At 45.0% G+C, this 17,842-nt stretch overlaps 2 protein-coding genes across 6 annotated transcripts in view; both read left to right on the top strand.

The window, feature by feature from the left end:
* LOC109882374 (MAP kinase-activated protein kinase 2) overlaps positions 1-7,798 on the top strand; it is a 37,883-nt gene extending 30,085 nt beyond the window's left edge. Inside the window, exons 9-10 of one of the 2 annotated variants that reach the window (XM_031825862.1) lie at positions 2,595-2,672; positions 4,003-7,798. In XM_031825862.1, coding sequence (XP_031681722.1) covers positions 2,595-2,672; positions 4,003-4,164 — 240 coding nt within the window. In that variant the 3' untranslated portion in view covers positions 4,165-7,798. Of the gene's footprint in view, positions 1-2,591; positions 2,673-4,002 lie in introns of both variants that reach the window. The other variant, XM_031825861.1, reaches the window with a different exon arrangement.
* Positions 4,377-15,452, top strand: LOC116374250 (rab11 family-interacting protein 3-like). Of its 4 annotated transcripts, none has more exons than XM_031825860.1 (2): positions 4,377-4,478; positions 11,510-15,452. In XM_031825860.1, the coding sequence occupies exons 1-2, from the start codon at positions 4,415-4,417 to the stop codon at positions 12,484-12,486; spliced, it is 1,041 nt and encodes a 346-aa protein (XP_031681720.1). In that variant the 5' UTR covers positions 4,377-4,414; the 3' UTR covers positions 12,487-15,452. The 4 variants fall into 4 exon arrangements, with proteins under 4 accessions (XP_031681720.1, XP_031681718.1, XP_031681717.1 ...); XM_031825858.1 differs by having other exon boundaries at positions 4,390-4,748; XM_031825857.1 differs by having other exon boundaries at positions 4,390-4,928.
* Positions 15,453-17,842: the final 2,390 nt, after the last annotated feature.

Here is a 17,842-nt window from a genome sequence, read left to right as displayed (position 1 = left end):
GCTGTAAGCACAACCCCCACCTGTGGACGTCGGGCCCTCATACCACCCTCATGGAGTCTGTTTCTGACCGTTTGAGCAGACACATGCACATTTGTGGCCTGCTGGAGGTCATTTTGCAGGGCTCTGGCAGTGTGCCTCCTTGCACAAAGGCGGAGGTAGCGGTCCTGCTGCTGGGTTGTTGCCCTCCTACGGCCTCCTCCACGTCTCCTGGTGTACTGGCCTGTCTCCTGGTAGTGCCTTCATGTTCTGGACACTACGCTGACAGACACAGCCGTCCTGGATGAGCTGCACTACCTGAGCCACTTGTGTGGGTTGTAGACTCCGTCTCATGCTATCACTAGAGTGAAAGCACCGCCAGCATTCAAAAGTGACCAAAACATCAGCCAGGAAGCATAGGAACTGAGAAGTGGTCTGTGGTCACCACCTGCAGAACCACTCCTTTATTGGGGGTGTCTTGCTAAATGCCTATAATTTCATAGAGTTAAAAGAAAAATACATCTCCAAAAAATGTACAAAGAGAAACTACTTTTAAGACGTGAAGGTCAGTCACGGAAAATTTCAAGAACTTTGAAAGTTTCTTCAAGTGCAGTCTCAAAAACCATCAAGCGCTATGATGAAACTGGCTCTCATGAGGACCGCCACAGGAAAGGAAGACCCAGAGTTACCTGGCTCTCATGAGGACCGCCACAGGAAAGGAAGACCCAGAGTTACTTCTGCTGCAGAGGATAAGTTCAGTAGAGTTAACTGGCTCTCATGAGGACCGCCACAGGAAAGGAAGACCCAGAGTTACCTCTGCTGCAGAGGATAAGTTCAGTAGAGTTAACTGGCTCTCATGAGGACCGCCACAGGAAAGGAAGACCCAGAGTTACCTCTGCTGCAGAGGATAAGTTCAGTAGAGTTAACTGGCTCTCATGAGGACCGCCACAGGAAAGGAAGACCCAGAGTTACTTCTGCTGCAGAGAATAAGTTCAGTAGAGTTACCAGCCTCAGAAATTACAGCCCAAATAAATGATTCACAGAGTTCAAGTAACAGACACATCTCAATATCAACTGTTCGATTTGATTTGATTTCTTCAGTGGAGACTGCATGAATCTTGCCTTCGTGGTCGAATTTCTGCAAAGAAACCACTACTAAAGTGCACCAATAAGAAGAAGAGACTTTCTTGGGCCAAGAAACACAAGCAATGGACATTAGACCGGTGGAAAGTGAGTCCAAATTTGAGTCACATTTTTTTGCATTCTGCAGTGATACACCATCACATCTGGTTTGCGCTTAGTCCCATTATCATTTGTTTTTCAACAGGACAATGACCCAACACACCTCCAGACTGTCTAAGGGCTATTTGACCAAGAAGGAGAGTGATGGACTGCTGCATCAGATGACCTGGCCTCCACAATCACCTGACCTCAACCCAATTGAGATGGTTTGGGATGAGTTGAACCTCTGACTGAAGGAAAGTAGCCAACAAGTGCTCAGCATATGTGGGAACTCGTTCAAGACTGTTGGAAAAGCATTCCAGGTGAAGCTGGTTGAGAGAATGCCAAGAGTGTGCAAAGCTGTCAAGGCACATGGTGGCTACTTTAAAGAATCTCATATATCAAATAAATGAATATTTGTTAAACACTTTTCTGGTTACTACATGATTCCATATGTGTTATTTCATAGGTTTGATGTCTTTACTATTATTCTACATTGTAGAAAATAGTAAAAATAAAGAAAAACCCTTGAATGAGCAGATGTGTCCAATCTTTTGACTGGTACTGTACATTATATGTTATTAATTTAACGGAAAACAATTAACATTTTCCATTTGTCACATCCCTAGCGTGTGTGTCACATCGCTTGTGTGTGAGTGTGTGTGTCACATCGCGTGTGTGTGTCTCACATCCCTAGCGCATGTGTGTCTCTGTGTGTGTCTCATCCCTAGCGTGTGTGTCACATCGCTTGTGTGTGAGTGTGTGTGTCACATCGCGTGTGTGTGTGTGTCTCATCCCTAGTGTGTGTGTGTCTCTGTGTGTCTCATCCCTAGTGTCTGTCTCATCCCTAGTGTGTGTGTCTCATCCCTAGTGTGTGTGTGTCTCTCATCCCTAGCGCATGTGTGTCTCTGTGTGTGTCTCATCCCTAGCGTGTGTGTCACATCGCTTGTGTGTGAGTGTGTGTGTCACATCGCTTGTGTGTGAGTGTGTGTGTCACATCGCGTGTGTGTATGTGTCTCATCCCTAGGGTGTGTGTCTCTGTGTGTCTCATCCCTAGTGTGTGTGTCTCATCCCTAGTGTGTGTGTCTCATCCCTAGTGTCTGTCTCATCCCTAGTGTCTGTCTCATCCCTAGTGTCTGTCTCATCCCTAGTGTGTGTGTGTCTCATCCCTAGTGTGTGTGTGTGTGTGTGTGTGTGTGTGTGTGTGTGTGTGTCTCATCCCTAGCGCGCGTGTGTGTGTCTCATCCCTAGCGCGCGTGTGTGTGTCTCATCCCTAGCGCGCGTGTGTGTGTCTCATCCCTAGCGCGCGTGTGTGTGTCTCATCCCTAGCGCGTGTGTGTGTCTCATCCCTAGCGCGTGTGTCTCATCCCTAGTGTGTGTCTCTTTCTCTGTAGCAGTCGATGGAGGTTCCCCAGATTCCTCTCCACACCAGGCGAGTTCTGATCGAGGACAGAGATGCTTGGGAGGACCTCAGGGTGAGACTGAATGCATCCTAAATGGAACACTATTCCCTATGTAGTGCACACTATTCCCTATGTAGTGCACAATATTCCCTATGTAGTGCACACTAGTCCCTATGTAGTGCACACTAGTCCCTATGTAGTGCACCTCTTTTGACCAGGACCAATAGGGTTCCATTTGGCAGAGAACTTACATAACACCGAGGGGTTCAAGCCCAGTGAGCGGGGAGTCCAAGCCCAGTGAGCGGGGAGTCCAAGCCCAGTGAGCGGGGAGTCCAAGCCCAGTGAGCGGGGAGTCCAAGCCCAGTGAGCGGGGAGTCCAAGCCCAGTGAGCGGGGAGTCCAAGCCCAGTGAGCGGGGAGTCCAAGCCCAGTGAGCGGGGAGTCCAAGCCCAGTGAGCGGGGAGTCCAAGCCCAGTGAGCGGGGAGTCCAAGCCCAGTGAGCGGGGAGTCCAAGCCCAGTGAGCGGGGAGTCCAAGCCCAGTGAGCGGGGAGTCCAAGCCCAGTGAGCGGGGAGTCCAAGCCCAGTGAGCGGGGAGTCCAAGCCCAGTGAGCGGGGAGTCCAAGCCCAGTGAGCGGGGAGTCCAAGCCCAGTGAGCGGGGAGTCCAAGCCCAGTGAGCGGGGAGTCCAAGCCCAGTGAGCGGGGAGTCCAAGCCCAGTGAGCGGGGAGTCCAAGCCCAGTGAGCGGGGAGTCCAAGCCCAGTGAGCGGGGAGTCCAAGCCCAGTGAGCGGGGAGTCCAAGCCCAGTGAGCGGGGAGTCCAAGCCCAGTGAGCGGGGAGTCCAAGCCCAGTGAGCGGGGAGTCCAAGCCCAGTGAGCGGGGAGTCCAAGCCCAGTGAGCGGGGAGTCCAAGCCCAGTGAGCGGGGAGTCCAAGCCCAGTGAGCGGGGAGTCCAAGCCCAGTGAGCGGGGAGTCCAAGCCCAGTGAGCGGGGAGTCCAAGCCCAGTGAGCGGGGAGTCCAAGCCCAGTGAGCGGGGAGTCCAAGCCCAGTGAGGGGGGGTCCAAGCCAAGCCCAGTGGTGGGGGGGGGGAGTCCAAGTCCAGTGGTGGGGGGGGGAGTCCAAGTCCAGTGGTGGGGGGGGGGGGGGGAGTCCAAGTCCAGTGGTGGGGGGGGGGAGTCCAAGCCCAGTGGTGGGGGGGGGGGGGGGGTCCAAGCCAAGCCCAGTGAGGGGGAAGTCCAAGCCCAGTGAGGGGGGGTCCAAGTCAAGCCTAGTGGGATGCAGTTTTTGGGGCCGCCGGTGTCTTGGTAAAGAAATTTTTTAATTAAATATGTCTTCCTACCTAGACGTCAGTGGGATGTTTTTACAGAACGTTGTCTGATGAACTTCCTGTCTGTGTGTGTCTCAGGAGGAGATGAATAGCGCCTTAGCGACCATGAGAGTGGACTATGAGCAAGTCAAAATCAAGACCATTGAGGAGTCCTCCAATCCCCTTCTGATGAAGAGGAGGAAGAAATTACAGCCCTCAGCCAATCACACGGTCCCAAACACACAGAGACCTGCCCTATGAGACATATATACACACACACACAGGGAAACACCCACTCATACACGTGTTGTAAAACAGAAGCAATAAGGGTTATCGACTCACTGGGGAGTGCATGGATTTTCTTAAAGCATAGAAGTTTATTTTTCATGACCAGTTTTAATGTTTTTAAAAAGCATTTATTTTGATTAGTCAATGTTTTTACCTTCAACCACTCTGCTACGTTCACCTTTTAAAACAACCAAGAGATTATGAGAAGAGAGGAGAAGAACGTATGAGTCCAATGTTTTTACCTAATCAACCACTCTGCTACGTTCACCTTTTAAAACAACCAAGAGATTATGAGAAGAGAGGAGAAGAACGTATGAGTCCAATGTTTTTACCTAATCAACCACTCTGCTACGTTCACCTTTTAAAACAACCAAGAGATTATGAGAAGAGAGGAGAAGAACGTATGAGTCCAATGTTTTTACCTAATCAACCACTCTGCTACGTTCACCTTTTAAAACAACCAAGAGATTATGAGAAGAGAGGAGAAGAACATATGAGTCCATGGTTTTTACCTAATCAACCACTCTGCTACGTTCACCTTTTAAAACAACCAAGAGATTATGAGAAGAGAGGAGAAGAACGTATGAGTCCAATGTTTTTACCTAATCAACCACTCTGCTACGTTCACCTTTTAAAACAACCAAGAGATTATGAGAAGAGAGGAGAAGAACGTATGAGTCCATGGTTTTTACCTAATCAACCACTCTGCTACGTTCACCTTTTAAAACAACCAAGAGATTATGAGAAGAGAGGAGAAGAACGTATGAGTCCAATGTTTTTACCTAATCAACCACTCTGCTACGTTCACCTTTTAAAACAACCAAGAGATTATGAGAAGAGAGGAGAAGAACGTATGAGTCCAATGTTTTTACCTAATCAACCACTCTGCTACGTTCACCTTTTAAAACAACCAAGAGATTATGAGAAGAGAGGAGAAGAACGTATGAGTCCAATGTTTTTACCTAATCAACCACTCTGCTACGTTCACCTTTTAAAACAACCAAGAGATTATGAGAAGAGAGGAGAAGAACGTATGAGTCCATGGTTTTTACCTAATCAACCACTCTGCTACGTTCACCTTTTAAAACAACCAAGAGATTATGAGAAGAGAGGAGAAGAACGTATGAGTCCAATGTTTTTACCTAATCAACCACTCTGCTACGTTCACCTTTTAAAACAACCAAGAGATTATGAGAAGAGAGGAGAAGAACGTATGAGTCCAATGTTTTTACCTAATCAACCACTCTGCTACGTTCACCTTTTAAAACAACCAAGAGATTATGAGAAGAGAGGAGAAGAACGTATGAGTCCATGGTTTTACCTAATCAACCACTCTGCTACGTTCACCTTTTAAAACAACCAAGAGATTATGAGAAGAGAGGAGAAGAACGTATGAGTCCAATGTTTTTACCTAATCAACCACTCTGCTACGTTCACCTTTTAAAACAACCAAGAGATTATGAGAAGAGAGGAGAAGAACATATGAGTCCATGGTTTTTACCTAATCAACCACTCTGCTACGTTCACCTTTTAAAACAACCAAGAGATTATGAGAAGAGAGGAGAAGAACATATGAGTCCATGGTTTTTACCTAATCAACCACTCTGCTACGTTCACCTTTTAAAACAACCAAGAGATTATGAGAAGAGAGGAGAAGAACGTATGAGTCCAATGTTTTTACCTAATCAACCACTCTGCTACGTTCACCTTTTAAAACAACCAAGAGATTATGAGAAGAGAGGAGAAGAACGTATGAGTCCATGGTTTTACCTAATCAACCACTCTGCTACGTTCACCTTTTAAAACAACCAAGAGATTATGAGAAGAGAGGAGAAGAACGTATGAGTCCAATGTTTTTACCTAATCAACCACTCTGCTACGTTCACCTTTTAAAACAACCAAGAGATTATGAGAAGAGAGGAGAAGAACGTATGAGTCCATGGTTTTTACCTAATCAACCACTCTGCTACGTTCACCTTTTAAAACAACCAAGAGATTATGAGAAGAGAGGAGAAGAACGTATGAGTCCATGGTTTTTACCTAATCAACCACTCTGCTACGTTCACCTTTTAAAACAACCAAGAGATTATGAGAAGAGAGGAGAAGAACGTATGAGTCCATGGTTTTTACCTAATCAACCACTCTGCTACGTTCACCTTTTAAAACAACCAAGAGATTATGAGAAGAGAGGAGAAGAACGTATGAGTCCATGGTTTTACCTAATCAACCACTCTGCTACGTTCACCTTTTAAAACAACCAAGAGATTATGAGAAGAGAGGAGAAGAACGTATGAGTCCATGGTTTTACCTAATCAACCACTCTGCTACGTTCACCTTTTAAAACAACCAAGAGATTATGAGAAGAGAGGAGAAGAACGTATGAGTCCATGGTTTTACCTAATCAACCACTCTGCTACGTTCACCTTTTAAAACAACCAAGAGATTATGAGAAGAGAGGAGAAGAACGTATGAGTCCATGGTTTTACCTAATCAACCACTCTGCTACGTTCACCTTTTAAAACAACCAAGAGATTATGAGAAGAGAGGAGAAGAACGTATGAGTCCATGGTTTTACCTAATCAACCACTCTGCTACGTTCACCTTTTAAAACAACCAAGAGATTATGAGAAGAGAGGAGAAGAACGTATGAGTCCATGGTTTTACCTAATCAACCACTCTGCTACGTTCACCTTTTAAAACAACCAAGAGATTATGAGAAGAGAGGAGAAGAACGTATGAGTCCATGGTTTTTCCCTAATCAACCACTCTGCTACGTTCACCTTTTAAAACAACCAAGAGATTATGAGAAGAGAGGAGAAGAACGTATGAGTCCATGGTTTTTCCAAATGACTAAATCCAAACAGACTTCCCTGTATCAGTTAGTGATAGATTAACAAACCATGTGTGTTATTGAAATGGCTTGTGGGAATGTAAACGCACACTTACACATCGAGGTCTGTGACGTCACGGCCCGGCCACGTCCCATTCAGAGACATATGAAGTCGTCGTCGTCGTCGTCCCCCCGGCTACGTCTCATTCAGAGACCTATGAAGTCTCCCCCCCCTGCCACGTCCCATTCAGAGACATATGAAGTCATGCCCCGGCCACGTCCCATTCAGAGACATATGAAGTCATGCCCCGGCCACGTCCCATTCAGAGACATATGAAGTCACGCCCCATTCATGAACCACTTTCCCACAGTACAAGGTGAATAGTTGAGTACAGTTCACTTGGCCTCAGTCACCCATCTCGCTGGCTTTCATCCAAAGTCCTTAACCACTTCCCTCTATCCCCTATGCACTTGTGGAGAGCTGATATGCCCAGTGTACAAGTGTTTAAGGGCAGAGACAAGGCAGCCATGTTTCATAATGGAATGCAGCCAGAGGCCATTTCAGCCTGATGCTGTTCTCTAGGGGTTTGTAGTCTTTCTAGTCTTTTCAGTTGTAGTTCTTATCCTGGCTGTTACAATGTTAAGAATCACTTTCTGCTCAGACTTTGTACTGTGTGAATGCTATGCAGAGGGCTTCACCCCAAAACTACCTTCTACATCATTTTGATACTGCTTTGATTTTGTGTATAAATATAGTGTTGCAGAATCTTATTGTCACTTTGTGTCTCGTGTGTTTGTGTGTATGTGTGTTCCTGCATCCTCTCACTGTGGGTCACAAGTAGGCCTGCTAGCTGCGTCATTACAGACCCGGGTTCGATCCCAGGCTGTGTCACAGCCGGCCGTGACCGTTAGATCTATGAGGTGTCTCACAATTGGCCCAGCGTCGTCCAGGTTAGGGGAGGGTTTGTGTTAAGAAGCAGTGTGGCTTGGCAGGGTCATATTTCGGAGGGCGCACAGCTCTCAAGCTTCACCTCTCCTAAGTCCATACGGGAGTTGCAGTGATGAGACAAGACTGTAACTACCAATTGGAAACAATGAAATTGAGGAGAAAAAGGGGTAAAAATGATTTGGGCGCTTTTTATTGGGAATTTGGGACACAGAAACAGCAAGCCTCCCTATATCTCACTGAGAGGTGTGGTGACATTCTGGTTTCCCTGGCCTACGGGACTCCACCCCTACGAGCTCAGTGACTTTCAACGTGGCACCGTCATAGGATGCCACATTGCCAACAAGTCAGTTAGCCAAATTTCTGTCCTGTTAGAGCTGCCCCGGTCAACTGTAAGTCAACTGTAAGTGGAATAGTCTAGGAGCAACAACGGCTCATTCGGGAAGTGGTAGGCCACACAAGTTCACAGAGCGGGAACACCGAGTTATAAAATGTTTTGGAATATATTTGATGAGCAGTTGTCCACATACTTTTGGTCATGGAGTGTAGAGTGACACCTGACATTCTGCCCGTCATCGACCTGAATGTAGCAACAATCACCCCAAAAATTAAGAACAATAAAAATATATATTTTTATATATATAATAAATGCAACAATTTGAACAATAGATGAAGATACTCAATGTTTTGAGTAAAAAAAAATCCATCAGGTATTAACTGAATTATAACACATAAAACATGTTGCTGGGTGCAGACGAATAATGGTTCTGGTATTTTGATGGGAATTTGGGTATTAAATATACACTGCTCAAAAAAATAAAGGGAACACTTAAACAACACAATGTAACTCCAAGTCAATCACACTTCTGTGAAATCAAACTGTCCACTTAGGAAGCAACACTGATTGACAATACATTTCACATGCTGTTGTGCAAATGGAAAAGACAACAGGTGGAAATTATAGGCATTTAGCGAGACACCCCCAATAAAGGAGTGGTTCTGCAGGTGGTGACCACAGACCACTTCTCAGTTCCTATGCTTCCTGGCTGATGTTTTGGTCACTTTTGAATGCTGGCGGTGATTTCACTCTAGTGGTAGCATGAGACGGAGTCTACAACCCACACAAGTGGCTCAGGTAGTGCAGCTCATCCAGGATGGCACATCAATGCGAGCTGTGGCAAGAAGGTTTGCTGTGTCTGTCAGCGTAGTGTCCAGAGCATGAAGGCACTACCAGGAGACAGGCCAGTACATCAGGAGATGTGGAGGAGGCCGGAGGAGGGCAACAACCCAGCAGCAGGACCGCTACCTCCGCCTTTGTGCAAGCAGGAGCAGGAGGAGCACTGCCAGAGCCCTGCAAAATGACCTCCAGCAGGCCACAAATGTGCATGTGTCTGCTCAAACGGTCAGAAACAGACTCCATGAGGGTGGTATGAGGGCCCGACGTCCACAGGTGGGGGTTGTGCTTACAGCCCAACACCGTGCAGGACGTTTGGCATTTGCCAGAGAACACCAAGATTGGCAAATTCGCCACTGGCGCCCTGTGCTCTTCACAGATGAAAGCAGGTTCACACTGAGCACATGACAGACGTGACAGAGTCTGGAGACGCCGTGGAGAACGTTCTGCTGCCTGCAACATTCTTCAGCATGACCGGTTTGGTGGTGGGTCAGTCATGGTGTGGGGTGGCATTTCTTTAGGGGGCCTCACAGCCCTCCATGTGCTCGCCAGAGGTAGCCTGACTGCCATTAGGTACCGAGATGAGATCCTCAGACCCCTTGTGAGACCATATGCTGGTGCGGTTGGCCCTGGGTTCCTCCTAATGCAAGACAATGCTAGACCTCATGTGGCTGGAGTGTGTCAGCAGTTCCTGCAAGAGGAAGGCATTGATGCTATGGACTGGCCCGCCCATTCCCCAGACCTGAATCCAATTGAGCACATCTGGGACATCGGAGGAGATCCCTCAGGAGACCATCCCCCACCTCATCAGGAGCGTGCCCAGGCATTGTAGGGAGGTCATACAGGCACGTGGAGGCCACACACACTACTGAGCCTCATTTTGACTTGTTTTAAGGACATTACATCAAAGTTGGATCAGCCTGTAGTGTGGTTTTCCACTTTAATTTTGAGTGTGACTCCAAATTCAGACCTCCATGAGTTGATACATTTGATTTCCATTGATAATTTTTGTGTGATTTTGTTGTCAACACATTCAACTATGTAAAGGGGAAAAAGTATTGAATAAGAATATTTCATTCATTCAGATCTAGGATGTGTTATTTTAGTGTTCCCTTCATTTTTTGGAGCAGTGTATTTTAATGCTCTCATATTTACATGTTCTGATGGTATCAGGTATCTTTCTATATTTTGTGTGAAAATAAATACAATTTCTAAGTACCTCATTTGCATAAATACACAGGGTGTATTTGCATATATGAATACATTAACATAAACTATTGGGACAAGGCTGCAACTACAAAAAAAATGTGCTTTGTCTCGGCCTACCTGCACTCACCTGTGTCACCTGCACTCACCTGTGTCTAGACCTCATTAATTACTGTTGTCACATTCTGTTGCACAATTCAATAGCAGGACACCCTAGGTTTAAAAATCAACAGGTTCTAGATGACACCTATCTAAAAATACTTTACATTGTGAGATCAGACATAATATAAATTAACATAATATAAATTAACATAATATAAATTAATATAATATAATGTTCATTTTCAGGAAGTTAGTTTCATTTCAGAGCTTTTAATTTGTAAACATTTCAATTGTATTAAATTATAACTTCTTTTTTTTCAATTCCACCAAAAAAATAACACCCATCAAAATAAAGTTATCTTCCCTGTGATGTAAACGTCGAGGCGTTGAATCCCCGACAAAGCTTTAGCGTTCTTATAGATGTGGTGGGGGGGTGTCCAAGCCCAGTGGTGGGGGGGGGGGGGGGGGGTCCAAGCCAAGCCAAGCCCAGTGAGGGGGAAGTCCAAGCCCAGTGAGGGGGGGTCCAAGTCAAGCCTAGTGGGATGCAGTTTTTGGGGCCGCCGGTGTCTTGGTAAAGAAATTTTTTAATTAAATATGTCTTCCTACCTAGACGTCAGTGGGATGTTTTTACAGAACGTTGTCTGATGAACTTCCTGTCTGTGTGTGTCTCAGGAGGAGATGAATAGCGCCTTAGCGACCATGAGAGTGGACTATGAGCAAGTCAAAATCAAGACCATTGAGGAGTCCTCCAATCCCCTTCTGATGAAGAGGAGGAAGAAATTACAGCCCTCAGCCAATCACACGGTCCCAGACACACAGAGACCTGCCCTATGAGACATATATACACACACACACAGGGAAACACCCACTCATACACGTGTTGTAAAACAGAAGCAATAAGGGTTATCGACTCACTGGGGAGTGCATGGATTTTCTTAAAGCATAGAAGTTTATTTTTCATGACCAGTTTTAATGTTTTTAAAAAGCATTTATTTTGATTAGCCAATGTTTTTACCTAATCAACCACTCTGCTACGTTCACCTTTTAAAACAACCAAGAGATTATGAGAAGAGAGGAGAAGAACGTATGAGTCCAATGTTTTTACCTAATCAACCACTCTGCTACGTTCACCTTTTAAAACAACCAAGAGATTATGAGAAGAGAGGAGAAGAACGTATGAGTCCATGGTTTTTACCTAATCAACCACTCTGCTACGTTCACCTTTTAAAACAACCAAGAGATTATGAGAAGAGAGGAGAAGAACGTATGAGTCCAATGTTTTTACCTAATCAACCACTCTGCTACGTTCACCTTTTAAAACAACCAAGAGATTATGAGAAGAGAGGAGAAGAACGTATGAGTCCATGGTTTTTACCTAATCAACCACTCTGCTACGTTCACCTTTTAAAACAACCAAGAGATTATGAGAAGAGAGGAGAAGAACGTATGAGTCCATGGTTTTTACCTAATCAACCACTCTGCTACGTTCACCTTTTAAAACAACCAAGAGATTATGAGAAGAGAGGAGAAGAACGTATGAGTCCAATGTTTTTACCTAATCAACCACTCTGCTACGTTCACCTTTTAAAACAACCAAGAGATTATGAGAAGAGAGGAGAAGAACGTATGAGTCCAATGTTTTTACCTAATCAACCACTCTGCTACGTTCACCTTTTAAAACAACCAAGAGATTATGAGAAGAGAGGAGAAGAACGTATGAGTCCATGGTTTTTACCTAATCAACCACTCTGCTACGTTCACCTTTTAAAACAACCAAGAGATTATGAGAAGAGAGGAGAAGAACGTATGAGTCCAATGTTTTTACCTAATCAACCACTCTGCTACGTTCACCTTTTAAAACAACCAAGAGATTATGAGAAGAGAGGAGAAGAACGTATGAGTCCAATGTTTTTACCTAATCAACCACTCTGCTACGTTCACCTTTTAAAACAACCAAGAGATTATGAGAAGAGAGGAGAAGAACATATGAGTCCATGGTTTTACCTAATCAACCACTCTGCTACGTTCACCTTTTAAAACAACCAAGAGATTATGAGAAGAGAGGAGAAGAACGTATGAGTCCATGGTTTTACCTAATCAACCACTCTGCTACGTTCACCTTTTAAAACAACCAAGAGATTATGAGAAGAGAGGAGAAGAACGTATGAGTCCATGGTTTTACCTAATCAACCACTCTGCTACGTTCACCTTTTAAAACAACCAAGAGATTATGAGAAGAGAGGAGAAGAACGTATGAGTCCATGGTTTTACCTAATCAACCACTCTGCTACGTTCACCTTTTAAAACAACCAAGAGATTATGAGAAGAGAGGAGAAGAACGTATGAGTCCATGGTTTTACCTAATCAACCACTCTGCTACGTTCACCTTTTAAAACAACCAAGAGATTATGAGAAGAGAGGAGAAGAACGTATGAGTCCAATGTTTTTACCTAATCAACCACTCTGCTACGTTCACCTTTTAAAACAACCAAGAGATTATGAGAAGAGAGGAGAAGAACGTATGAGTCCAATGTTTTTACCTAATCAACCACTCTGCTACGTTCACCTTTTAAAACAACCAAGAGATTATGAGAAGAGAGGAGAAGAACGTATGAGTCCATGGTTTTACCTAATCAACCACTCTGCTACGTTCACCTTTTAAAACAACCAAGAGATTATGAGAAGAGAGGAGAAGAACGTATGAGTCCATGTTTTTACCTAATCAACCACTCTGCTACGTTCACCTTTTAAAACAACCAAGAGATTATGAGAAGAGAGGAGAAGAACGTATGAGTCCATGGTTTTTACCTAATCAACCACTCTGCTACGTTCACCTTTTAAAACAACCAAGAGATTATGAGAAGAGAGGAGAAGAACGTATGAGTCCAATGTTTTTACCTAATCAACCACTCTGCTACGTTCACCTTTTAAAACAACCAAGAGATTATGAGAAGAGAGGAGAAGAACGTATGAGTCCATGGTTTTACCTAATCAACCACTCTGCTACGTTCACCTTTTAAAACAACCAAGAGATTATGAGAAGAGAGGAGAAGAACGTATGAGTCCAATGTTTTTACCTAATCAACCACTCTGCTACGTTCACCTTTTAAAACAACCAAGAGATTATGAGAAGAGAGGAGAAGAACGTATGAGTCCAATGTTTTTACCTAATCAACCACTCTGCTACGTTCACCTTTTAAAACAACCAAGAGATTATGAGAAGAGAGGAGAAGAACGTATGAGTCCAATGTTTTTACCTAATCAACCACTCTGCTACGTTCACCTTTTAAAACAACCAAGAGATTATGAGAAGAGAGGAGAAGAACGTATGAGTCCATGGTTTTACCTAATCAACCACTCTGCTACGTTCACCTTTTAAAACAACCAAGAGATTATGAGAAGAGAGGAGAAGAACGTATGAGTCCATGGTTTTACCTAATCAACCACTCTGCTACGTTCACCTTTTAAAACAACCAAGAGATTATGAGAAGAGAGGAGAAGAACGTATGAGTCCATGGTTTTACCTAATCAACCACTCTGCTACGTTCACCTTTTAAAACAACCAAGAGATTATGAGAAGAGAGGAGAAGAACGTATGAGTCCATGGTTTTACCTAATCAACCACTCTGCTACGTTCACCTTTTAAAACAACCAAGAGATTATGAGAAGAGAGGAGAAGAACGTATGAGTCCATGGTTTTACCTAATCAACCACTCTGCTACGTTCACCTTTTAAAACAACCAAGAGATTATGAGAAGAGAGGAGAAGAACATATGAGTCCAATGTTTTTACCTAATCAACCACTCTGCTACGTTCACCTTTTAAAACAACCAAGAGATTATGAGAAGAGAGGAGAAGAACGTATGAGTCCAATGTTTTTACCTAATCAACCACTCTGCTACGTTCACCTTTTAAAACAACCAAGAGATTATGAGAAGAGAGGAGAAGAACGTATGAGTCCATGGTTTTTCCAAATCAACCACTCTGCTACGTTCACCTTTTAAAACAACCAAGAGATTATGAGAAGAGAGGAGAAGAACGTATGAGTCCATGGTTTTACCTAATCAACCACTCTGCTACGTTCACCTTTTAAAACAACCAAGAGATTATGAGAAGAGAGGAGAAGAACGTATGAGTCCATGGTTTTACCTAATCAACCACTCTGCTACGTTCACCTTTTAAAACAACCAAGAGATTATGAGAAGAGAGGAGAAGAACGTATGAGTCCATGGTTTTTCCAAATGACTAAATCCAAACAGACTTCCCTGTATCAGTTAGTGATAGATTAACAAACCATGTGTGTTATTGAAATGGCTTGTGGGAATGTAAACGCACACTTACACATCGAGGTCTGTGACGTCACGGCCCGGCCACGTCCCATTCAGAGACATATGAAGTCGTCGTCGTCGTCGTCCCCCCGGCTACGTCTCATTCAGAGACCTATGAAGTCTCCCCCCCCCTGCCACGTCCCATTCAGAGACATATGAAGTCATGCCCCGGCCACGTCCCATTCAGAGACATATGAAGTCATGCCCCGGCCACGTCCCATTCAGAGACATATGAAGTCACGCCCCATTCATGAACCACTTTCCCACAGTACAAGGTGAATAGTTGAGTACAGTTCACTTGGCCTCAGTCACCCATCTCGCTGGCTTTCATCCAAAGTCCTTAACCACTTCCCTCTATCCCCTATGCACTTGTGGAGAGCTGATATGCCCAGTGTACAAGTGTTTAAGGGCAGAGACAAGGCAGCCATGTTTCATAATGGAATGCAGCCAGAGGCCATTTCAGCCTGATGCTGTTCTCTAGGGGTTTGTAGTCTTTCTAGTCTTTTCAGTTGTAGTTCTTATCCTGGCTGTTACAATGTTAAGAATCACTTTCTGCTCAGACTTTGTACTGTGTGAATGCTATGCAGAGGGCTTCACCCCAAAACTACCTTCTACATCATTTTGATACTGCTTTGATTTTGTGTATAAATATAGTGTTGCAGAATCTTATTGTCACTTTGTGTCTCGTGTGTTTGTGTGTATGTGTGTTCCTGCATCCTCTCACTGTGGGTCACAAGTAGGCCTGCTAGCTGCGTCATTACAGACCCGGGTTCGATCCCAGGCTGTGTCACAGCCGGCCGTGACCGTTAGATCTATGAGGTGTCTCACAATTGGCCCAGCGTCGTCCAGGTTAGGGGAGGGTTTGTGTTAAGAAGCAGTGTGGCTTGGCAGGGTCATATTTCGGAGGGCGCACAGCTCTCAAGCTTCACCTCTCCTAAGTCCATACGGGAGTTGCAGTGATGAGACAAGACTGTAACTACCAATTGGAAACAATGAAATTGAGGAGAAAAAGGGGTAAAAATGATTTGGGCGCTTTTTATTGGGAATTTGGGACACAGAAACAGCAAGCCTCCCTATATCTCACTGAGAGGTGTGGTGACATTCTGGTTTCCCTGGCCTACGGGACTCCACCCCTACGAGCTCAGTGACTTTCAACGTGGCACCGTCATAGGATGCCACATTGCCAACAAGTCAGTTAGCCAAATTTCTGTCCTGTTAGAGCTGCCCCGGTCAACTGTAAGTCAACTGTAAGTGGAATAGTCTAGGAGCAACAACGGCTCATTCGGGAAGTGGTAGGCCACACAAGTTCACAGAGCGGGAACACCGAGTTATAAAATGTTTTTGGAATATATTTGATGAGCAGTTGTCCACATACTTTTGGTCATGGAGTGTAGAGTGACACCTGACATTCTGCCCGTCATCGACCTGAATGTAGCAACAATCACCCCAAAAATTAAGAACAATAAAAAATATATATTTTTATATATATAATAAATGCAACAATTTGAACAATAGATGAAGATACTCAATGTTTTGAGTAAAAAAAAATCCATCAGGTATTAACTGAATTATAACACATAAAACATGTTGCTGGGTGCAGACGAATAATGGTTCTGGTATTTTGATGGGAATTTGGGTATTAAATATACACTGCTCAAAAAAATAAAGGGAACACTTAAACAACACAATGTAACTCCAAGTCAATCACACTTCTGTGAAATCAAACTGTCCACTTAGGAAGCAACACTGATTGACAATACATTTCACATGCTGTTGTGCAAATGGAAAAGACAACAGGTGGAAATTATAGGCATTTAGCGAGACACCCCCAATAAAGGAGTGGTTCTGCAGGTGGTGACCACAGACCACTTCTCAGTTCCTATGCTTCCTGGCTGATGTTTTGGTCACTTTTGAATGCTGGCGGTGATTTCACTCTAGTGGTAGCATGAGACGGAGTCTACAACCCACACAAGTGGCTCAGGTAGTGCAGCTCATCCAGGATGGCACATCAATGCGAGCTGTGGCAAGAAGGTTTGCTGTGTCTGTCAGCGTAGTGTCCAGAGCATGAAGGCACTACCAGGAGACAGGCCAGTACATCAGGAGATGTGGAGGAGGCCGGAGGAGGGCAACAACCCAGCAGCAGGACCGCTACCTCCGCCTTTGTGCAAGCAGGAGCAGGAGGAGCACTGCCAGAGCCCTGCAAAATGACCTCCAGCAGGCCACAAATGTGCATGTGTCTGCTCAAACGGTCAGAAACAGACTCCATGAGGGTGGTATGAGGGCCCGACGTCCACAGGTGGGGGTTGTGCTTACAGCCCAACACCGTGCAGGACGTTTGGCATTTGCCAGAGAACACCAAGATTGGCAAATTCGCCACTGGCGCCCTGTGCTCTTCACAGATGAAAGCAGGTTCACACTGAGCACATGACAGACGTGACAGAGTCTGGAGACGCCGTGGAGAACGTTCTGCTGCCTGCAACATTCTTCAGCATGACCGGTTTGGTGGTGGGTCAGTCATGGTGTGGGGTGGCATTTCTTTAGGGGGCCTCACAGCCCTCCATGTGCTCGCCAGAGGTAGCCTGACTGCCATTAGGTACCGAGATGAGATCCTCAGACCCCTTGTGAGACCATATGCTGGTGCGGTTGGCCCTGGGTTCCTCCTAATGCAAGACAATGCTAGACCTCATGTGGCTGGAGTGTGTCAGCAGTTCCTGCAAGAGGAAGGCATTGATGCTATGGACTGGCCCGCCCATTCCCCAGACCTGAATCCAATTGAGCACATCTGGGACATCGGAGGAGATCCCTCAGGAGACCATCCCCCACCTCATCAGGAGCGTGCCCAGGCGTTGTAGGGAGGTCATACAGGCACGTGGAGGCCACACACACTACTGAGCCTCATTTTGACTTGTTTTAAGGACATTACATCAAAGTTGGATCAGCCTGTAGTGTGGTTGTCCACTTTAATTTTGAGTGTGACTCCAAATTCAGACCTCCATGGGTTGATACATTTGATTTCCATTGATCATTTTTGTGTGATTTTGTTGTCAGCACATTCAACTATGTAA

The sequence above is a fragment of the Oncorhynchus kisutch genome, linkage group LG5, assembly GCF_002021735.2.
Source record: "Oncorhynchus kisutch isolate 150728-3 linkage group LG5, Okis_V2, whole genome shotgun sequence".
Lineage (NCBI taxonomy): Eukaryota > Metazoa > Chordata > Actinopteri > Salmoniformes > Salmonidae > Oncorhynchus > Oncorhynchus kisutch.
Note: the sequence above shows the minus strand (reverse complement) of the source record. Positions and strands in the feature narration are given on the sequence as shown.